Source organism: Falco biarmicus, chromosome 5 (genome assembly GCF_023638135.1).
Source record: "Falco biarmicus isolate bFalBia1 chromosome 5, bFalBia1.pri, whole genome shotgun sequence".
Lineage (NCBI taxonomy): Eukaryota > Metazoa > Chordata > Aves > Falconiformes > Falconidae > Falco > Falco biarmicus.
The window spans coordinates 81,844,476-81,865,918 of NC_079292.1; the positions used below are offsets into that span (position 1 = coordinate 81,844,476).

A 21,443-nucleotide genomic window follows, 5' to 3' on the forward strand; every position below is an offset into this window, starting at 1 on the left:
GAGAGCTTCCCCCCATAGCAGTCACCTAAACCCATTTCATCAGCTGAGGTGCCGAGCCTACAGCTTAGCTCTCACCACCCTAGTTACAACCCATTGCAACTGTGGACTACAGCCACGTTTGATGTTGGCAACCTGAACACACGCACCAACGTGGAGCAATAAAGCCCAGGGCAGTTGAAGTCAGGAGTGAACTTTCATTACAGTTGACAATTCACCCCAGCTCCTTCAGGTGCCAGGTTCAGTCTTGTGCTCAGAATGGCACAGCTGACAAATGCTGCTGCTCAGTTCTGCCAGAGCTCAGAGACAGGGCAGGTCTCAAATTCCCATCCAAGATCAGATTTTTTTCCCTCCAGGCTCTCATATATCCAAGGAGGAAAATTACATCAACTCCTTTCCAGAGTCATTCCAGTCTCTGTAAAACACACAAAAGCAAGATTACCATTTTTTTTGAAATCCAGACTTTTTTTAAGAAGGCCCCATTAACACAGAATAGTGCAACGCGTTACAGGGGAGCGCTGTAGTTTGCATGACCCCTCAGACAAGTGACAAGGTGTAACAAAAGGTGGGCAATACATTCATGCATTAGTCCACAGTACAGCCAGAGCCTGACCCCCAACAATTCTGATAATTTCTCAGAATAAATACCAGCCTCCTTTCAAGAGAAAGGTGGGAACAAGGACTAAGAGACATTTGTGGTACTAGAGGACAAAGACCAGAAGCTCCTACGAACACAGCTGAGACAGTAGGGGGAACACCAGACACAGGTATAGCAGATCAACTTGCTGGTAAGGATCCAAGTCCAAAGGTAGCCTCCACAAAGTATTTTAGAGAAAAAACCCTAAAACCTCAAAGCCATTTAGAGTAGAAGTACAGGACAAAATGGTAATTCGTTAGGGTTCCACATTAACATCTCTGCTCCCTCCCTTACTCATTTTTGCTGAAACAGGACAGCCACAGCTCTAGCCACTTCTGCAAGTGGCAACTGCAGAGCTGTACAGTAGCTTCTCATGCAACTTTTGGTTTTTTTCCACTTAGAAACCTGAGATTTGGCACACATACTCTAAGCCCTTGAGATTGTACTTTGCTGGCTTTGGAGAAAAAGCTAAGCCAGCCACTGAGAAAAATCCTGAGCATACACTGGGGGAATAAGCCTTGCCAGGGGACTGAGGCCGTATTAGATGCCAGGGGACAGAGGAACATCAGCAGACAGGCTGATACAAAACAGCCCAGCTGGCTCCAGGGTAAAGCCCAGCCTGTTTGCATCAAAGTACCACTGCCTACATGTCACCAGTACAACAGTGATCCTCTGCCACCCTGTATGAAGACGACAGTAAAAGTGTTACAGCAGTAACATTTTAAGAATACAACTAAGAACTGCTTTTGTTCTCACATACGCACCAAGGAATGACAACAGCTTCCCTAACATGTTCTGACAGTTGTCTTCCATTCCTTGGAATTCCCTTCAAATACAGCACTGGCACAGGAGTTATTTCCTGCTTTATACTAAAGCCATAGTGATTTAACACTTAACATTGTTATGCAAGTTCAACACCATGCTATGCATCAAACAGTACGATTAATAAGCATAGTAAGATCTCCTCTCCCCCACAAACATATATCTTACTCTTTATTAAGTATCAAATTGTCTCCAACATAAATTACATCCAAATTATGTAAGTTTCAAGAAAGTCAGATATTTTATGTACAATATTTGTCTTGAGTCAGATATACCTTTCTCATTTTAACCTATAACAAAAAGCAAACCTACATCAGTACCAAATAAAGCATTAAAAAGGTAACAAATATATAACTTTAGAAATGCTTTCAGAACGCTGAAGTTAATGACAAAGATTTTATAGTGCAGCAGTCTTGGGTTTTTAGCTGTTAGACCATTTCTCTGTTTTTGCGGATAGCACAGCAGAGAACCATACTGAATATCATGCCGAAAATCTGTAAAAAGAAAGCAAATTCATTAGAAGTCAGGGACAAAAGCACATTCCTCTATCAACATGGGGACAAATACAGCTGCACCTCCCAGCCCAGCCCTATTAACTTTATTCTGCAATTCATATCCCTGCACCTCCACTCCCAAATTTCAGTCCATTCTCATGAATCCCCTTCACACCCAATACTTCAACAGCTATAAACTCCTGCCATATCTTGCAAGAAATCTTTGATCATCCCAATATTATTTGCATCCATGTCATACTTTCCTCCATAGAAATCAAACAAGAGTGCAAAGTACTAGCACTGTTATTTCAGTTCTCCAGAAGAGTCTTCAATTGTTAGAAGCAAACAAAAGCAAGGATCACCAAGAGGTATTAGGATTACGAAGCGGGCTAGCAACACGACCAATACATCTTTGCCCTGTATGCGCACACCCTACTGATACAACTTCGCCCCTGCTAAAGCTACAAGGAGGCAGATCCTAATCCACAGAAGGAGCTGGGAGGTCCAAGACACCCCACCTCTACACCGCCTCAGGGCTCTGCAGCACACACCCTGATCCTGCCACAGCTTGCCACTAGTGGAACGGGCTCGTAGAGTGCGATGCCAGGTCCTGTTCGACATACTTCTGCTGTAAGCACCCTTCAGCTGTGTGGCTACCCCTGGAAACTCACCATTATTACAGCAATGCCAAGGCCAACTGCTCCAATCACATTCAGTTTTGAATTGAAGACATCATCGATGGCAGCAGGGCACGACTGAAAGAAACAAGACTCTTCATTAGTGTTTCATAGGTACAAAAGGTCTGTTTCTGCTCTCTTGTTTAAGCTCAGGTCTGCCAATTCATGCTATGCTTTGGACCAAGCCTGCTTGCACTAGAGATGAAGACTCATCTTCTGAAAGCTGCTCTGAACTGGCCTTTATTTTCACATCTTCAGAGACAGCCAGGAGTGTCCTAACAAAAAGCTGATGGAGAAGTTTAAATTACTCAAGTACTTACACCTCTTAACTGTGTCATGGCTATAGCAGGATTCCCCTCTCAACACCTACAGTTGGTCAGAACCAACAGCAGTTGCATCAGACTTTGCTTGTTACTAATGGCTGTCAGCATTTAGGCTGCTGTATTGCTCATCCCTTCTCAAAACGGATCTGAAGCCACTCTTTGCATTTCCAATTGCTACTGTATATTTGCAGACACCTTACAAACACACAGTACGTGGGAATGGCAGGATTTCTTGAGCTGCATGCATACGTGGGTAGATTCAGAGGTGCCAGTTTGAAGCATCCAAGACAATGCATTATCATTGTAATAAAAAAAAGGACAATCCTTTCCCCAGCAAAGATGCACAGTAGCCAAGAACAACACTGAACTTTTACAGATGTTTAAGTCTGCGAGAGCCTGATAGCTGGTCAAAGTCACATTCCAAATCCTGTCCTTCTTATTCCAGCAGCAGACTAGTGAACCGCTGAAAACATTTTTCTTTAGTTGTTCCTTATCTAGTAGGAAAGGCTGCATCAAGGATTAAAGGAATATACTGGCAAGAATTAATCAGTTACATCAGAGTATCAATACAGCACCACTGCTTAAAGGCACGCATTGGCCACACCATTACATCCCTTTAATCCTGTAGTCTATCTACTGCTTTTCTAGTTGGGACTAGGCCATAAACACATCAAAAGATGAAGTCAACAGATGAAGCTAAAACACACCAAGCAGAATAAAAACAAACAATAAAACCTGCACACTGTCTCAGCTACTCCCATATAGTCTAACTCAGACTGTATGGACAGGACTAAAGATACAGTCTAAATAGAGATTGAAATGTCTCATGTGGTCAGATATTTGAACACACAAGATCAGGTGTAGTGAAAGGAAGAGCACATGCAACAAGACCACCAAGTCATTAACTGAATTCCTGCATTGCAAGAACCTTATTTTCTATGGGAGGCTCATACAGGCTGTCTTGGAGTATGAAGCAAGAGCACAAGACAGTTGTAAAAAGAGGAAAAGGGGTAGTTAAGAATTATACAAGATGTCTCTCCTGTATCTGTGGCATATAGGTACCTTTGCAGCAGTATTTCAACAGGGGAATCCGAGACAGTTGACTTCAGTGCCATACTCGCCCAAACAGGCCACCAGCGCACTGCACCCCTCTCCTTTTCCTCACCAAAACCTCAGACCTGCTCCCACTCCATGCTCTACTTCTTCCTAACCAAGAGAGGAGGCAACAGCTCCTGTGCAGCACTAGGAAGGTGCTCCGGCAGTAGCTGCAGTGAGGAGAAGAGCTCTCTAGTGTATTTTTTTGGGGGACTTCTGGTCTTATGCTGTCCATCATGCCAGTGGTTCTAGTGACACACAGACTGCGTGTTTCCTGTGCAAGTTCAGATTTCCTGCTGACCCTGCTTGTTCTTTCCACTGTAACAGTACATTCGTTTTCCAAAACCAGACTGATTATAGCAATCTGTTGCTAAGCAAGCATGATGTAGCAATTTCCCATGGACTGGAAGGGTTTACTCAGACATGTTTCTCATTCTACTCATTGGGCAGAGCTGTTGATGAATTAAGTCATGCTTTACCATTACTGTAAGCGACTCAACCACGGGCTTCTTTGGACAGGTGTCCATGAACTGCTGCTCAAGAGCTCCTGTAATACCACAGCAGTCTAGCTACAAAAGAAAACAGGAAAAAGAGGAACAGGTTAAATACTTCATATTTTTGCTCTATATTTGGTAAAAAGGAGAAATAGATTAGGTTTTATTACAGACCTTGTGCAAATCTGCTTAGAAGCCCTGCCAATGTGACTGCTATAAATCTAATGCGAGAAAGTCTTTATTGCGTTAAAGGACAAGATTCTGAAAGGAAGAGCTAGATCTCATTCAGTATACACACATGAACTTTGGTGACAGCTTACACTCCTTACAGACATGAGGATGAACTCATAGATGCGCAGGTATGGACACTATGGTGCCTCTAGATCAATACCACAGAGCTAGAGCGTCCCAGCTTGTTTGTTTAGGAAACCACAGTTCCACGCATTTCAAAGGTTCAGAGAAACAAAAAAGTATACTGAATTCACTGATACTGTACAAAAAAAATATTCTTTGCAGTTTGTTCTTAATACTCCTTTGGTTTCTTCTAGTTAGTGAGGTACTAGACATGGAGAACAGTTAACAAGCTGCATTATTACCTAGTTTCAATAGGACTGTGTACTTACAGCTAACTGAAATGCTTTCAGGGTCTCTCTGGACACTGCTTCAGATCGCTTTTGATATGTTTCCATGTAGAAGTCCTTTAACTCTTCAATAACCTACAGGATAGCAAAGAGTCCTGTATTATTATCCTACCTTAATAATTATGGAAAACGTGTTTCGAGTAAGTCAGTCATCAGAAATTCTGCAGCTTACAGAACCCATCTTTTTGACATGTAGAAACAGAGGGCGGACAGTATTTATCACCTGGACAGGTGAGCGTAACTGGTACACTCACCTTAAAAGCCACACCTAACGGATAAGATTGTTTCTCTTCCAAAGCTCTGAGTTTCTAGGAGGAGTGCCAGAGTCAAGTCTTTGCCCGCTGGTTACATACAAATACTCCCTATTAACTTCTGTACCCCAGAAGTTGCTATATTCCCCAGTTGTATCATACAGGTAGAAAAGCAACCCTGGTCACCAAGCATCTTATTTTGACACAAGACAGAACCTTGACTGCTTGTGAGGGGACAGTCCAAATCAGTCATGTTTTGGATACAGAAACATTCGGCCAGTAGCTGACCATGGGCAGGGACACCTCCTACTAGATCAGGTTGCTCAAAGCCATCCAACCTGACCTTGAACACCTCCAATGACAGAGCATCCACAACTTCTGGGCAACCTGCTCCAGCATCCCACTACCCCACCAACATTTCAGAGCAACCTACCTTTTCTTTATTTGCAAATCCCCAGATTGCAGCAGCAATTTCAAGGGCAAAAATCACGAAAAGGAAGAGGAAGAACTAGAAGAGACAGCACATCATTAAAACCACATCATCACAAAACACAATCACATATATACTGCAAGCTTGTCCAATCCCCAGCATCCAGCCTTGTGGGAACCATCACTCAGCCAGGTTCCAGTTGGAGGTCTGAACCACTGTTAAGGCCAGGAAAGAGGGCACACTGCACTGGGTCAGCAGTTCTTCCCAGGAGCGTCAGAAAGCCTAGCAGTGTTTTCCAAGCAGAAGTCTTCCTTTTTGATCACTGTTAATTAAAACCAATCATCTCTTAACTCAGACCTTGAAGTTGCCCAGGTCAGACACGTCACAATAGCTGACACCAATTCTTTTCTCCGATTTGTCTCTCTTATTGCTTTAGGAGTCATTACTTAATACCTAGTTGCCACCAACTCCCAGAGAGCTAATAGTCACTTCTTTGTTGTGTATTCCATAATATAAATAAAAAAGTGTCATCTCTATGTTTAATTGACTTCCAGGTCCAGAACACCACACCATTTAAAGGCACTTTTAAAGAGATGCTCAGAGTTAACAGCAAAGGGCTAGAGGCATCATTTCACAACATGTGTATGAAATGTACTTCCATGACACAGAAGGAGAATTGTTCTTTCACCAGCTACAGTAGTAGTCTTTTATTAACTAAGTCTTCTGGTTATTTGGATGAGTAGTTCCACAAGTGTACAGATGTGCATGAACCCAGTAAGCTCTACTGGTCCCTCCAGTCTGAAAACAATGAGGTTGCTCTCCAATAATTGGCTTGCAAAGCAGTTTTCAACTAGACTAGCTCATCCTGTTCTTATGAACAGTAGAGGCTTGTTGTTTCGAGGATCAACTAACAGTTCTGGTCTCAAACATGAAAGATTGCACAGCTTTGACAGCTCAGGACAAACTGTTTATTAAACAGCACCACTCTTATCTACATTTAGTTCTGTGCTCACACATACTCCTAAGCTTGATACTCAAATGTCTGAATAAGTCACTAACTCCTGAAGTCCTCTTATATTCAAATACAACATGGACATTTTGATTTAGGGCCAGAAGTGTGAGCTATTTAGTGTTTTGGCACTGCATGGGTAACCATAAATTTAAATGTTGGAGTTAGAACAATCAGTATCTACTGCCCTTTAACTGAACAGCGATGTTTTCCTTCCTTTCTCATTGTGCTGCTAATAATTTAAACACCACTCTGAACACTTACCAGGCCAAGCATACATTGAGATTCCTGCAATGCGCCACAGCATCCCAAGAAACCAACCAGCATCATAAGTGCACCAGCTCCAATAAGGATGTAAACTCCTAGGGAGGAGAAAGACATGTACACAGGCTAGTTGACCTCAGCAGCAAGGTATAAAAATCAGTTGCTCCACAAACAGCATTTGTAGCTTTTGCCAAGATTTATTGTTTCTTTACTGTTCCAAGCAAGAAGGTGGCTGTGCTTAATTTTCAAAGCAAACACAACTTCAAAACTTGTAGTGAAATGCATTGATAAATAAAAAATTCAACTTGTTAACAATTAATGTGCACCACTACTGCAGTTTCACAAGTTTTAGAAAATGGGCAAGATAAAGCCATCTAAGACAAACTGCAAGACATACTTTAAAACTGGCTCAGAGCCAGAGGTGTCAACTTATCTTCAGATGAAGTGTGCTGCAGTTAGAGACAGCTGGAACTAGTGATGTATCAACATCCAAGAGTTCTTGAGGCATGCTACCTCTAGGAGATTGGTTATTAAAAGGCATTATAATCACTGCCATAAGGCTTTAAATGCTTTCCTACCCTGCTTTTCCATCAGGAAACACCAAATTGTTCTACCAGTCATGGTAATACAAGTCTATACTTCAGCTGTCTTAACTTGACAGCCCTTCTAACTAAGAAATTTGGCATTTTCTGCTTCTGTGAAAGCAGGTACTTCAACAACAGCATCAAGTGGCTCAGCCTGTAGACCATTCTGCCCAGAAATTAGGTAGCAAGTGTGTTGGGAGCATAAAGGGCAAATGCTTCTGAGCTAAAAGACTCCATTTATGCCCCATCCTCCCCCAAGCTTGGGAACTGCCAGCTTAAGCATTACAGCTGCTAGCTGGTGAGCACAGCAAGGGGTAACAAGCAAAGCAACTCCCATAGGATGGCAGGAAAGTATTACTGGGGTGATGAAACACAAAGAATCAGCACAAAGCACATAAAATTAGTATGACATTTCTATCGCTATGGAATGCTGGCCTTCCAAAACCCAGTCGATACTATTTAAAGAAAGCCACACCTAAGCATTTGCAAATGAGATTTTCTAGATACAAACCAGTCATATTAGCTGCCAGAATAAACATCTACTTGATTAAGCATATGCAGATGACTAAGCCTGACATTACTTATCAGCATGAAATTCTGGCACCGATTTTACCCCAGCTTTAACTTTCCATTTCGCAGGAGTCCCCCCGAACCTCTCATCTCAGTAGCATAGGAAGCTTTTGAAGTAACTTGCTTTGTTACTCTGTGCCAATCGACAGAATCTTTCCATTTCCTATTGGAAGCTGCAGTCAGTAACTACTCCCAGAAAATATGTTAGCAGTAATTCCTACTAAACTTTTTTAGAACTCAGTTTAACCTACAGAAATTTCAAGTAGGCTACACTGGCTGCATCCTGCCAGTAGCTGAAATATCACATCATAAAACTTTTATGTTTCAGGAGGTGAAAGAGTTGTTTCAGACTACCCAACGTAAGACTTGTTAAATATTCAACTCAAAGGCTAAGTTTAGATTTCTGTTCCTTTTCCAGAGTCCAGTTAAAAGCATCTGGAAATCTTACTGGCAGCTGCAAGAACCCAGTTTGCTACCATGCCAGCATTATCAAGGGAGAAATACAAGGCCTCTCACAGATAAGCTGTCTGCACACCTGTGGCCTCTTCACGAAGTTGCACAAAGCATTTCAATACTCCCAACTAAGCCTCTAACAGGCTTAACTCATCATTCTTAACAGTACTCCTTGTAGGCACAGACTACCTTGGTACTATAAGGCTGCAGCATGAGGTGTACCTCCCTTACAGAGTCTTTACTGACCCTTCAGACACCAGTTTGGGTCAGTAAAGACTCTAAGTGTCTCTGTGACAGGTTGAGCAGCTCACCACAGGAGCCAATTTTCTCGGCAAGAGAAAGGCCAACAAGTAATGCCACGTGGGACACTGCAAATCCAGATGCTACAGGGATGCAAAATACATATGCACAAGGATCATCCAAATCAGACAGACATATGTTAGAAAGGTACATATTTGAATTTGCTTTCTTCTGCATTAAGAGGTCTTCAACTCAGCTACTTGGTTTCAAAAAAGGTTTGAGTGCATCCATGTGACAACCACCAAAGAAGCTGGTGTTCCTCTGCCCAACCCTGAAGTGACTGTAGAGATCAAAATCTTACAGTTGGGATAAAATCCTATCCAGTTACAGACTCCTACAACATCAGAATAACAAACTGAAAACCTGCATGTCTATCCCCTAATTCATTATCTTGCAAGACAATACATCAAAGAATAACTTCCACCTGGCCTAAGACTACCTTGATCTAGGTTGCTCATTTAAGCCACTGTATTTGTGCATCCTTTCCATTAGTTCAGTGTAGGTTTGCATACACAGGGCTGCAAGAGTTAGACAATAGTACATACGCTCTGAGTGATGAGAGAACAGAGTTATGGTTTTGGGTAGCTTAGGTTGGTTACTTTGGAGTAAAAAAAACACATTAGTGTCATCTGCAACTACCTAGTTTAGAGCAAAACTTTAAGGACCCACACTGAGAAGGATCATGAAGAAGCACCCTCCACGTCTACCAGGAGCCCCTGGGGGGTTACAAAACTGTTACCAGCAGCACACAAAGAGCAACTGCAGGGCTTAAGCTGGGGGGGGGTAAGATAGTGATATACAGCACGAAGAACCAAGAAACCTCTAGCATAAGGCTGCTGCTGCTTTCTGCACGAGAGCTCAGAGATTGCCCCACGCACCAGCCAAGGGGAACTGCTCTCTGCCCCATCAGGGCTGTTTAGGATTGTTTTGTCTTTAGCCTTTGAGAAAGATGAAGGTTTCTAAGCATTCTGGAAATCGGGGTGCAAAAGTAAGATCTATCACCCAAAGCCATCTCCCAGCTTACCAGTGTAAAATGTTGTGTTGTTGGATTCCAGTTCAAAGATGTTTTTGGTCTGCGAATCAAATCGAAGCCATAGTCCAATTGCAAGAACTGCTGTCCCTGCAAGCTGTAAGAACAAATAAGGCTTGTTAAATAATGTCAGTTAATGCATTCACCCCTGCATTAGTAACAACATCAGAAGTAAACAGGATACAGCTCAAAGAGCTTGTGACAAAGAACCAGCGTAAGAGGATGGGGATACCAAACCCAAGAACAAACTTGGGTCCTGACGTGAGGCACCTCACTGACAGATGTGTTTACATATTAAAACTACAATGCCACACAAGAACAATGCCATTTTTCTTCACTGAAAATACCCAAGGTTTACCGAAGTGCTAAATGTCAGTATTTCCAGTGACCCCTCCCCACTCACTGTTTTATTCTGGGTGACTGCAGTGACACCACATGGCTTAGTGATCTTAAATCTTCACACTGAAGGACACGTGTACCACAAGAAAGTGCCTTTAAGGCCAGCTAAACATTTCAGCATTTTAAACAGACTGCCAGGAGTTCAGTACTACAGTAAAGAGTTTAGAAAGAGTATTCTTTCTGGCAAAACAGGATAAAACCAATCCAATAAGCTACTGCACTGACAGGAAGAGGAAAATGCAGGCTGTTGAAATAGCAACATCACTGTGTGTTGATCTGGAACACCACAATCAAATTTTAGATGATATTTAGTTTTATTTTATTACCATTCTCTGACTGTGCCTCCAGGTTCCTCTTAACATTGGTGCCTGTGCTTGTTGCGAATTGCATGTTTCATCCAGAAGCTAATTTATACATCTGGCAGAAGGCATTGGAGAAACAGCAAGAAAGAGGGAACTGCACTCTGGTAAGGCAAACACTAGCTGTTTGCTGTGAACGGACAGAGCCCACCCACTTTTAAAGGGGAATAAAACTTTTTTTGCATGTAAGTTGACCCCAAAGACAAACTAGAAAGCTGGAGAGTGTGCTTCTCAGTTCTTCCTTCTCTCCTTTGAAGACCATTTAACCACCAAAAAAGATCTACAAAAGTGAGGTGAGGACAGAAATAACACACACTGCAGCAGACATTAAAAATTTAAACTTCAGAGTGAGCAATAAGCTTAAAGTTCATGCTTCACCTAACCAAAGCCCTGCATGAAGAGAAAAATCCCAAAGCCTTATTTCTGATAAGAAGTTCCTTCTAGAAGAAGGGAATGACATTCTTGATTCACCTCCAAGAAACTGAAGTGTTTATGTCAGTTTTCAGTGGGAATTTGGAAGGCATTCCCACAGAGAGCATCCATGGGTACACTCCTTCCAGACAGAGCCCAACTCCTCAGCCTCACGCTCTCCCCATGGGGAGCCGGAGAGCCCTTTCTCCCAGCTATAGGAGTGTTTACATGCAAAGGCAGGTGCAGTTTTGCTGCCCATGGCTGTCTCCTGTGACCTCTTTGGCTTGCTCTTCCCAGGAAAGTTGGGCGAGCTTTGAAGGTTCACACAAGACTAGGAGGATGGAGTCAAGTAAGGGTTTAAGGGCAGGTACACCCCTGGTAGCTTCTCAGCAGGAAGCATTCCAACTGAAGTGTGAAAGGGCTCAGGTATCAGTGGAAAAAACCAAAAAGCAAGAGGCCAGCTGCTCCAGGAAAACCGGCATTTCTTGTATGGCAGGCACCTGACTCCCAAGCCTGCCTCAATGAGGAGCTGCAGGGTTTTAGCCAGGAAAAGAGATGAAGCGATACACAATGCAAAGAGCCAAACCCAAATGCAGGCTTCCAGACCTACGCAAAAGGCACTTTGTTGGTGTCATGGGCGCACAGGCTTACTCACAAAGTGCAGGGAGAAAGCCTGCGCATACCTGCCACCTTCCTTGTTAGGGCTATGCTGGCAAAATAATTTTAAGTTATGCAGAACAACCTTGGTAGCACACTGCATGCCACGAGAGTATCATGTCAATGCGCTGTGCCGCAGCACCGCAGGGGAAGGGAGAGGTGCAGCAGGTGGGCTGGCAGAGAAGGGTCGCTGCTCTGCCCCCACTCACAGCTAGAGCATCACTCACAGACTTCACAATCTCATCTCACTTCAGTACCTCCGTTCAAAAACCAGACAGGCTTGGCGATGGAAAAGACTGTTTCTAGCCTCCAGTTAGGTCACTCGGTATTTAATACTACTCTGATGCTCGCTTTCCTGGGTCAAACAGTCTTCAGCTTTTATAGGCATCCAGATCTGTAGCATTAGGAGAAGAAACCTACAGCCTCCGCTTGTTTTGCTAGGAACTCCTGAATTGCAAAGCCAGAAGCCAGAGCACACCCAGCTGCCTGCACCTACCCATGTTTGTTGTTTGACAAGGCCCAGCGCTTGCGAGCTCTGGGGCAAATGGAACAGGGGCTGTAAAACCAAACCCCAGAGCTGATCCCCCAAACAGACCTGTAAGGCCAGAGTACCCAAAGTGTGAGGAAACTAAGCCATACTACAACTGTGTAGGTAATCTTACAAGCCCAAGCACAGCAGAAGGCTCAGTTAATGATCTCTTCAGAAACTGACTGGTTAACATCAGGGAGAGCTGACATACTTAACATGGCTCCTCTCAAAACACAAACTTTGGGTAGCGGTGGGGAAGGGTTAAGTGGTATGTTTTCTCCTTGGGAAACAGTCATCTTGTGAACAAATATGATCATAAGGAAGCAAAAAACTTATGGGATCACAGAACAGTAATAATACTTTATGCCAGTGAACTGCTCCACAACACTAAAAAAAGGAAGGATTAAATAAAGTGATAATTCTCTCCATGGTGGACTAGAAAAAACACACAGGTCATTCTTGCAAGAAAAAGTGACTTTTTGTCTCAGTTTAAGGAAAGCAGACTTGTGTTCTCAGTTTGTGTTCTTCCTACCCACAGTGAACTAAAAAAAGTCAGTTTTAAAGCAGAAAGCAAGAAAGTCATTTGAAGCTTAAAGTCTTCATCAAAACAAGAAGAGACAAGGGCACCACCACCAGCCTTGGTGGGAGAGGCAAGCACAGCCCCATGGGCACCCACAGCACTTGGCAGCGTCTCAGACCAACCTGGCAATCGCCAGAGGCTGCTGCAGGGCCGGCTCTGCTCATGCACACTATGCCAGTGGGTTTGGACAACTGTGTTTGTTGTTTTGGTAGCTGTGTTTTTCCTCCCTGGCAAAGGGGTGCAAGGCAGCCCCCCCCACCTAGGCTGCATGGAAGCAGCTCCCCCGATGAGCTGGTTGTTGGGTTTTTAATCCATGTCTTTTCCCAACCCAACAGACCTGTTTTGTCATAGGAGTTGAGTAATACAGGATATTTCCAAGCTCTATCCTGTGCTGAAAAAGAAATTTAACAGAATAAGAAAAAAAAGCATCTGTTTTCCTGAAGTTACTCACTTTGTGTGCAAAAACTTACATGTTTCATGAGCATACAAAACTAAGAGCAGCAGTTCTGTAAGTACTATGTTTCTGTAGTAACAAGTATAGGAAAGGGAACTCAGAAAGTTGGGGTTTTTTTTAAGCAATCTGACCAAAATGTGAAGTTAAAGGGGTACTACTCACTCACTGTACTGGAAAAGTTTGTGGCAGCCACTCTCCAGTAACAGCATGTCCTGGCACAAGTATGCTACTGACATCCTAACAAGGCTTCCTTGTGTTTCCCCTAGCCACTAAGCATCTTACAACTCCCAGCTCATTTCTGTTAGACTTATCTCCATTCTACAGTGCAACAGACATATGCTTAAAGATAAAAATACCTCATCATTCCTCTCTAGTCCTGTGGAGGTTCCTTAAGTGGTTTTCTGATTTTTTTTGCATCACATGCAAATATACCCCCATTGCTTCAAAGGCTTTATTCCCACATGCATCTTTCGGCCTGTTGCAGCAAACAAAACCAGCTTTTTTGGTCTGCCTTCCTTCACAGCCCTGCACCTTCTCTAGTGAGCCTCTGTGCAGGACTTCCCTCCGGCCCACCCAGCCCTACATGCTGACAAGTGCCTTCTACAGTCAGCCCTTTCCATTTCCCTGGTTTCCCCCTTGCAAACCACATGGTCTCGCCACTAGGCATATTAAGCATGTACCCATATTAAGCACGTACCACAGTATTTATCTTTGACACCCTGCTTTCTTTTACCATGCCACGACCCATCTCCATGGAGGCAGAAGCCAGACCGCTCTGCCTTCCTCCCTCCACCATACTTAGCTAACTTCAGCATGAACTTGGAGCACCAAGTGCTGAGGCACGCTATCAAGCAATTTCCACTCCATTCTGCCCCCCCCCAACCTCCTTTTAACATCTAGGTTTCACAGACATGGTCTCCTAGCAGAAAGCTTGCACAGGGAATCATTTGATTTAATGATACTGGTGTAATACACATTAAAAGCTTGAGCTTTTCAAACTAGAAACTCCCATTTTTTGTTAGCGTATCCCACGATATGGCAGTGTGTGACACTTCAGCTAGAAATCTGACTTTGAGCTTCCTCTGCATGAGACAGACAGCTAACTCTTCCCTCATTGTGCAAGACAGCACATTAACAAAGCCAGGACAAAACACATAATGTTGTGAAACACCCAGGCAAAGAAACTGGGAACACCAGGAGCAGTAATGAACTGTTTCTGTCCTGTTACTTGCTGGTACTCTATAAATAAAACCCCATAAAGTACATAGAGATGAGGCTCAACATCACTCTAAATCCTTAATTACAGCATTAAGTGTTATCCACACAAGCACAGGTTTTCAAACTTCTGGGAAAAAAGCTTTCTTAACAGATGTGCAATGAGTGCCAGCAGTTATATAAGAAACTACAGCTATTTCCAAACTCCTCTGGAAAAAAAAAGTAGATTGGAAAGGAAGTATTTTCTTTCTGCTTAGGTTAGTTTCAAGAATGTTGTGGACTAAGTTAATGTCACAGAATTTATTGCAATAAAATGGTGCTCTAGTACAGGAGGAACAGCATTACAGAATTCCTGAATCATTGCCAAGATCAGTGCCCATTTCATACAAGTTCCTATTCAGAAGCCAGTCTACTATATTTGCAATTTAAATCGCAAATAGGAGGTAGGACTGCTAAAACTAAGTACAAGTAGCTTCACATCAGACTTTTCAAGGCAACGCCCTCCAACTCCATTCTTGACTTCACAGCACTTGATAGAGGTAAAATAGATTGAACTGAGCCTAAACAGCATTTTGATTCATTTGCTGCAGTCAGCGACCAGATCAGTTGATTACAGAAAGCAAAAGCAACTTATTTATGTTCCTTTTGTATGTGTGCATATTTCCCTGACCATCCTGCAAGTCCTCTTTTCCATTTCAGCCAGGAAGACCCTCTCCAGAAGTCTGAGCACTGAACTGCTACCAGCTGCCCCTGGTGCAGCACAAGCAGATGACATTATGGTTCTGAATGGAGTCACAGGTACCTTCAAGTTACAGAAAGAAGAGCCCTCCAGGCCTGATCGTGCTAACGGCACTTCAGCAGGCACTCCCATGGACTGGTTAGTTTATATAACATAAAACGCTCTAAAAAGCCAGGAGACTGTTGCCTTGTAGAGGAACAAGAAAATTGCTCAAAGACTCAATGGAACTCTGACTGTATTGCCTATAATAAGTTATAAGTGTTAGTAAATGTCTTCGTATTCCACAAAACATACAAGGGAAAACCCCAGCATTTAAGTTTAAAGATGCAAAAAAGCCCTTGCTTTTCTTCGGTAGCAGAAAGCCAGTGGGAGAACAGGCAGGCACATGCTCTATGTGCGGCCATGCCAGGCACTTGCACAACGCGCACTGAGCTGCTTGGAGGAGCCCACAGTTCTTAGGGAAAGATTCTGTCACCAGGGCCAACAAGCCTAAGCAAACCCCAGGAGTCAAGGGAGCTAAGCTACAGGTAGTCACTCATTACACAACTCAAGCATGTGCTCGCACTAAGGTTGTTCAAAACCAGCTTTGGTAAGACCAATCCATATCCACATAATGTGATGCTTCCACTGACTTCTTGCCAAGCTCAAGCCAGCCTGGTGGAAAAAATATATTAGCTCTGTATCAACCTCAACACTTCCATCCCCCACCCCAAATCAAACCCCAAACTTCCAAAGACCTGGTACAGCTTTCATTACAGACCAGACCCAAAGATGACCGGGCCAGCACCAGTGATGCTGAGACACAAGAGCTGTGTGCAAATCCAGGTGGGAGTACACCAGCCCAACAGCTGCAAGGAGCCTGGTGTCTGCAGCAATACTTGAACCAAAGGGAAAACACAGCCACCCCCCATTCCCATACCTCTGAGAGGCGATTGCATCACCTTACAGATCAATTCAAACACAACAGCAAAAAGCATTCTGTACAAATCCAGTGGTTACCAGACTTCAGAGTGTCCCCACACCCCTACCTTCCCTTCAGGCCACAAGCTCATTTTAACCAAAGGTCTGGAATCCCAAAAGTTTCAGAGAACATCATGCTAGCAACATATATGCCTGGCCTTACCAACTGGAGAAAAGCCATCAGACCAGTTATCACCTAGCACAGCATCCTACAAGGGGGCTTCTCAGGAAGGGTCATCAGAACAGGGCAGACACTTGCATTTCCCAGGATTAGCCTCCCAGTTTACATGTTGAGCACTTACAAGTTGTGCAAGGACACAGACAGCACATTCTGAGAAGGAAAAATTAACTGAAGGCTGCTGAACATGATGTTAACCGGGTACCCCACAAACCACATACTCCACAACACCTGCTGGGGAGAAAGCACTACCACCATCCCCACAGCCATACCATCTTCTTCTGAAACTTATTTTCAGGCTTAACACCCCTCAGTCCTTGCTCACTGACTCTTTCAATACAGCCAGGTCCTACCTACTACCAGGTCAGTTGTGATCCTACAGACCTCTAACACATTTGCTTTGTCTATTTCCAGGCTGAAGAATCCTCATTCACTCACAGTACCCAACAGCTGAAACCCCCTCCTCTTCCTCTCCCAAACCTTACCAAGCTCCACTATGTTCTCCTTGAGGTAGGCAGAAGAGCAGAGCAGCCCACAGCACCGCAGGACACCAGCACACCATGGATTTATGGAGTGGTACCATCTTTCTTCTCTAGGTCCTTCACTTTTGAAGCTGGTTCTCCTTTGTTGTTGCGGAGGACCCTCTTGGTGCTTTTGTGAAGCCATCATAGACCCTTTTATCCCAAGACTTCATTGCTCTGTGGCAGCAGTTGCCTCTGAATCAGCTAGTTCGTGACTCCCTGCTCCTGCCACCCACACACATTGACACCTGCCTTTCGCAAGCATCACACTGTCACATAGCCTGCTATGTCAGCATGCACTCATCTTCATCACTGAGTACTGGATGCTACTCAAGCACTGAACTGTTACTTCAAATCCTTCTCCAGATTACATGGGACTGTATCAACCACCACGCAGCTCGCTCCTGCATGCCAGCTCTGCTTGTTCTCTCCACTGCAAGACAGCTCCACTTCATCTCAGCCCTGCCTCTGCTCAGCAAGCAATTTCACCCCTGCCAGGACCTTACTCCAGGGCTGCTTAGCTTCCCCAAGAGCTCTGAGACTTCCAGGAGACACCGGACAACTGAACTAAGACCAGCCAGCCCTTGCTCCCTCCCAGATGCAGGCTTTCAAAGACTTCAATTTAACAGCTTCATGAAGCCCAGCTTCCCCTTGCAGTAACTATTCTCTCTTCTCCAATGTCACATCTCCTCCGCGTGTACACAAACTTTTTGTTTTTAAAGATTCTTCCCAGAGGCACTTCATTTGTCACTCTGCATAACCCAGAGTAACAAAAAAACCAGCCTCAAATTCACCACATTCCAGCCCCCTGGCACAGAGGTGGGTGGTTGAGCAGGAGGTTTTACCCAATCACAATGCATTTATAGTTCCAAAGTAACTACTACATGACCCTGGAAAGTTGTTAATTAGCATTTGCTGTTGTTGTTTCACAACCTTTTCACACAGGAGTCAATTCAAACATGTGAGGGATTCGGAGTCAAAGACAGGTTACAGCACAAAATGCCCCCAAGTACTCCCGGTAAGAGAAAGTCTTGTAGAACACTCAACATGCTTTTACACCTGGACCGACTGACAACTCTAAGGACCTCCTGGGAAGCTCCCTGGTCCTAGTGAGTCTCAAGAGGGATAGGTTAGTTGGGTTTCCTTTTGCAAGTTACTCCTAAAGCTTTCTTTTGGCTAGCCTTATTGTTTTCTTTTATTTGACCTGCCAGTGCTTATAAACATTATCTCCTTCCTTTGGACACAGCTTCAACTTTGCTGGTTTCCCTACTTTTAATAGCCTCCTATATCAAGTAAGCTTTTTCTGCTTCCTCTTGCCCTCACTTGTCTGATGAAGGCAAACACATGCGACCTAACACATACCTGCAGGTTTGCTGCAGACCATTTGAATTCCTCACCTGTCCTTTTGCAGCAACTTATTTTAAGACAGGGGTACTGTGTGAATACGATCACAGCTTCACATGACATTTTAGCTCCTCCTGCTCCAGGAGGTTCATTAAATCTAACTACATCACTGTCACAATTCCCAGGCAGCACTTGAGCAATAGGACCCCACACCCATGGACAACTCAGAATCAAGCAAAGGCTTGTTCCTCCTCTTGGGGATGGGGAGGGTGTCCCAAGGCCACAAGGCCTGTCACTGATTGTGATATTAATTTTAGGATCAGAATTGCACTCGGGCACAACACTTGCTCATTTCCATTACTTAAGACTTCTTACATCTGCAATGAGATAGGAAATGCTAAAGTCTTCTTTCTCATTAGGGTTGTTCCTGCCCCAAGACTTTTTTTTTTACACTTTTCATTAAGGCCTAACAGTCTGTGCCCCAAGTACTGCTACTTCACTCCCCCATAGAGGACATGAGGTTCACCAACACCATACCTGGAACTCCAACAGTTTTGTTAAGGGCACAGATACATGCAGTGAGCCCTGAAAGCCAAGGGCTATTCCAGCTGGTCTACAAACACCGACCTCTGGCTAACCCAAGCCACTCTTATTCACTGCCTCTTGGTGCTTCTAGCCACTTATTGGGATACTCTGAGAAGCAGCATTCGTATCCCTTCAATTATTTTTTTCTCACTCCTTCTCTCCCTTTTCCCACATCCTAGCTGGACCCAAGAAGGCCACCTGAAGAGCTGCGTCCTCATGGCTCCTCTGGGCAGCAACTCTGCCAGCCTACACAGGGTACAGCCCCCTCCCCTCCACCCTGTTAACCAGTCAAGCCTGTGTCCATGCTTACCGGGCACCAGAATGTGCAAGTAAAGCTTTGGAGCCTTGTTACCGTAACACCCCCAAGCTAAACAAAAATACACTCCCTATTCTCAGCCCTGGGCCCCAGACAGCAAACCTGCGATGCTCACACAAAGAGCACCTTTGAGGCAATTCCTTTGCCCCAACAAGCATTCTTGTGCTATAGAACAGTTTGTAGAAAGTCTGTAGCTTTCAAAAAATAAAAGAATGCCCCACAAAGCAAACCACGACTGTTTCCTCCTGTTTCAACAGGCGGCTTAGCACCTCACTGTCCCAGAGGCTTCAGCTTGTGCATTGCTTGACTTTCTTCCTACCAGCTATAACCCTCCGATTAGGACCCCGCTGCTCACCCTCCCGGTGAGCCTCCGGCAGCAATACAGGATTTCCTGTGCCCGCGTAAGGTTCCTCTGCACAACCTCCCTCAACTGCAGCCCAGACCCGTTTTCTTACTTTGCTGCAACCCACTTTTGAGTAGAGAGATCACAAGTACTTTATCCGTTAGCATTGCGTCTTCCAGCCATCCCACGTGCAATACTGTAACTTACTCCAGAAGTGGTTTCTTTCCACAAGCTCTGACTTAATTTCTCCACGTCAGAGGGTGAAAAAGGAGTCACACACGCATTTCTCCACTGTTGTCGCCAGCCAAGAGAAAAAACTTTTCTTTTTTTAACCTCACACTTCACACCTACACATTAGGCATGTATTCCCTGGGTATTTTTCCATAAGGTAGAGGATGCTGAATTCAGGTGTCCCTGGACCGCGTACTCCAGAAAAGGCTGCTATAACCCCTCGGTTCAGCCCTGCTTCCCGGTGAAGCAGGGGCAGCAGTGCCAGAGGCGGCACTGGGAACACGGTTTCCCCTTGCAGCAGCGCTGTGCTCCCGCGGACCCTGCCGCCCTAGCGTTTGCCTTCAGCAGACGCTGCCCAGGCAGCGGGAGGCGCAGCCTCAGCCGGGACCCCCGCCGGGGCGGGCTCACACGCGCGATGGTCGCGCCCACCTGGCTGGCGAGGAAGGGGCTCGCCACCCCGCCGCAGCTACCCGCCAAGGGCACAACCCGCACGGGGCACCGGCAGGACGCTGCCCCGCACACGCGGCGGGCGGGACACGGCGCTGCCGGCGCTCCCGGGGGCAGCGGACGCAGGCCATAGAGCGGCGGCCGAGGGGCTGCTGGCTCCGCCGTGCCCCGCCGAGTGCGGGGCGCTCAGCGCGTTCACCGCCGCAGCAGGTAACCGCGCGCCGCCCCCGTCCCCCCGCCGGCTCCGCGCCCCGCGGGGGAACAGGCGCCGGCCCGGGGCCGCCCCCGCCCCGGTACCGCCGCCCCCCCGGGGGAGCCCCCGCAGCCTGAGGGAAGGGGGGGGGCGCCGGGCCGGGTGCTCACCCCCCTCCTCCCGGGCGGCGCGGGGGCGGCAAAAAGTAAGGGGGGGGGAAAAATAAATAAAAAGAAGCAAAAGCAAACAACAACGCTGCAAAGCGACCTGCGCTCGCGGAACTTTGCCCCCTCCCGCGGGCTCCCCCCGGGCAGGCGGCGAGCGAGGGGCACAGCCCCGCGGCGGGGTCCCTCACCCAGAAAATGAAGTTGAAGCCAAAGAGCAGGTACTTGATGCACTTGGTGCCTCCCTTCATGGCGGCGGAACGCTGGCGGCAGGGGCGGCGGCGCTGAACGCACCTCGGCTGGGCGCCCGTCCTTAAATGCGGCTCCCCCCGCCTCCCGCGGGCTCCCCCCGCCCCGCCCCGCCCCGCCCCCGGGCCGCGCCCCGCCCCGCCCCGCCCGCCCAATGGCCGGGCCCCACCGCCCGCACCTGCCGCCGCCCCGGCCCGCCCCGTCGCCGAGCCCCGCGCGGGGGTCCTGTCCCCACGGCCCCGCGGGGAGCGGGCGGCGGCGGCGCGCGGGGGCGAGGGGGGGCCGCGTCCTGTGCCCGGCTGCCGCCGTCCCGGGGCCGGTCCCGGGGTTGCAGCCGCTGGGTGCGCGCCGCCCGCTCGGGCACGGGTTTAGTTTGACGTGAATGCGTCGGTCTGGCTTTAAAGGGGTGGGTTTTCCGTACGAGACCAGCTCGCAGCATCGTTTAACTGCGTCAGTCCCTCAGATACCCCTGGGCAGAGTTATGAGCGTGTAAGAGTT

General features: G+C 46.1%; 1 protein-coding gene across 1 annotated transcript; it reads right to left on the minus strand.

The window, feature by feature from the left end:
* Nucleotides 1–1,601: 1,601 nt before the first annotated feature.
* Nucleotides 1,602–21,039, minus strand: CD9 (CD9 molecule). The gene is made up of 8 exons (XM_056342055.1): nucleotides 20,888–21,039; nucleotides 10,066–10,168; nucleotides 7,135–7,232; nucleotides 5,865–5,939; nucleotides 5,163–5,255; nucleotides 4,525–4,614; nucleotides 2,622–2,705; nucleotides 1,602–1,950 (listed from the first exon to the last, which is right to left on the minus strand). The coding sequence occupies exons 1-8, from the start codon at nucleotides 20,945–20,947 to the stop codon at nucleotides 1,885–1,887; spliced, it is 669 nt and encodes a 222-aa protein (XP_056198030.1). The 5' UTR covers nucleotides 20,948–21,039; the 3' UTR covers nucleotides 1,602–1,884.
* Between the last annotated feature and the right edge of the window lie 404 nt (nucleotides 21,040–21,443).

Bases quoted from the DNA above. Each gene is read 5' to 3' on its own strand.
- CD9 (XM_056342055.1), bottom strand. From the start codon at position 20,947: ATGAAGGGAGGCACCAAGTGCATCAAGTACCTGCTCTTTGGCTTCAAC. The intron at 7,233-10,065 runs GTAAGCTGGGAG...TCTCCTCCCTAG, and splicing joins CAACACAACATTTTACACTG to GAGTTTACATCCTTATTGGA. The intron at 1,951-2,621 runs GTGAGTTTCCAG...TTCTTTTTACAG, and splicing joins TTGGCATTGCTGTAATAATG to ATTTTCGGCATGATATTCAG.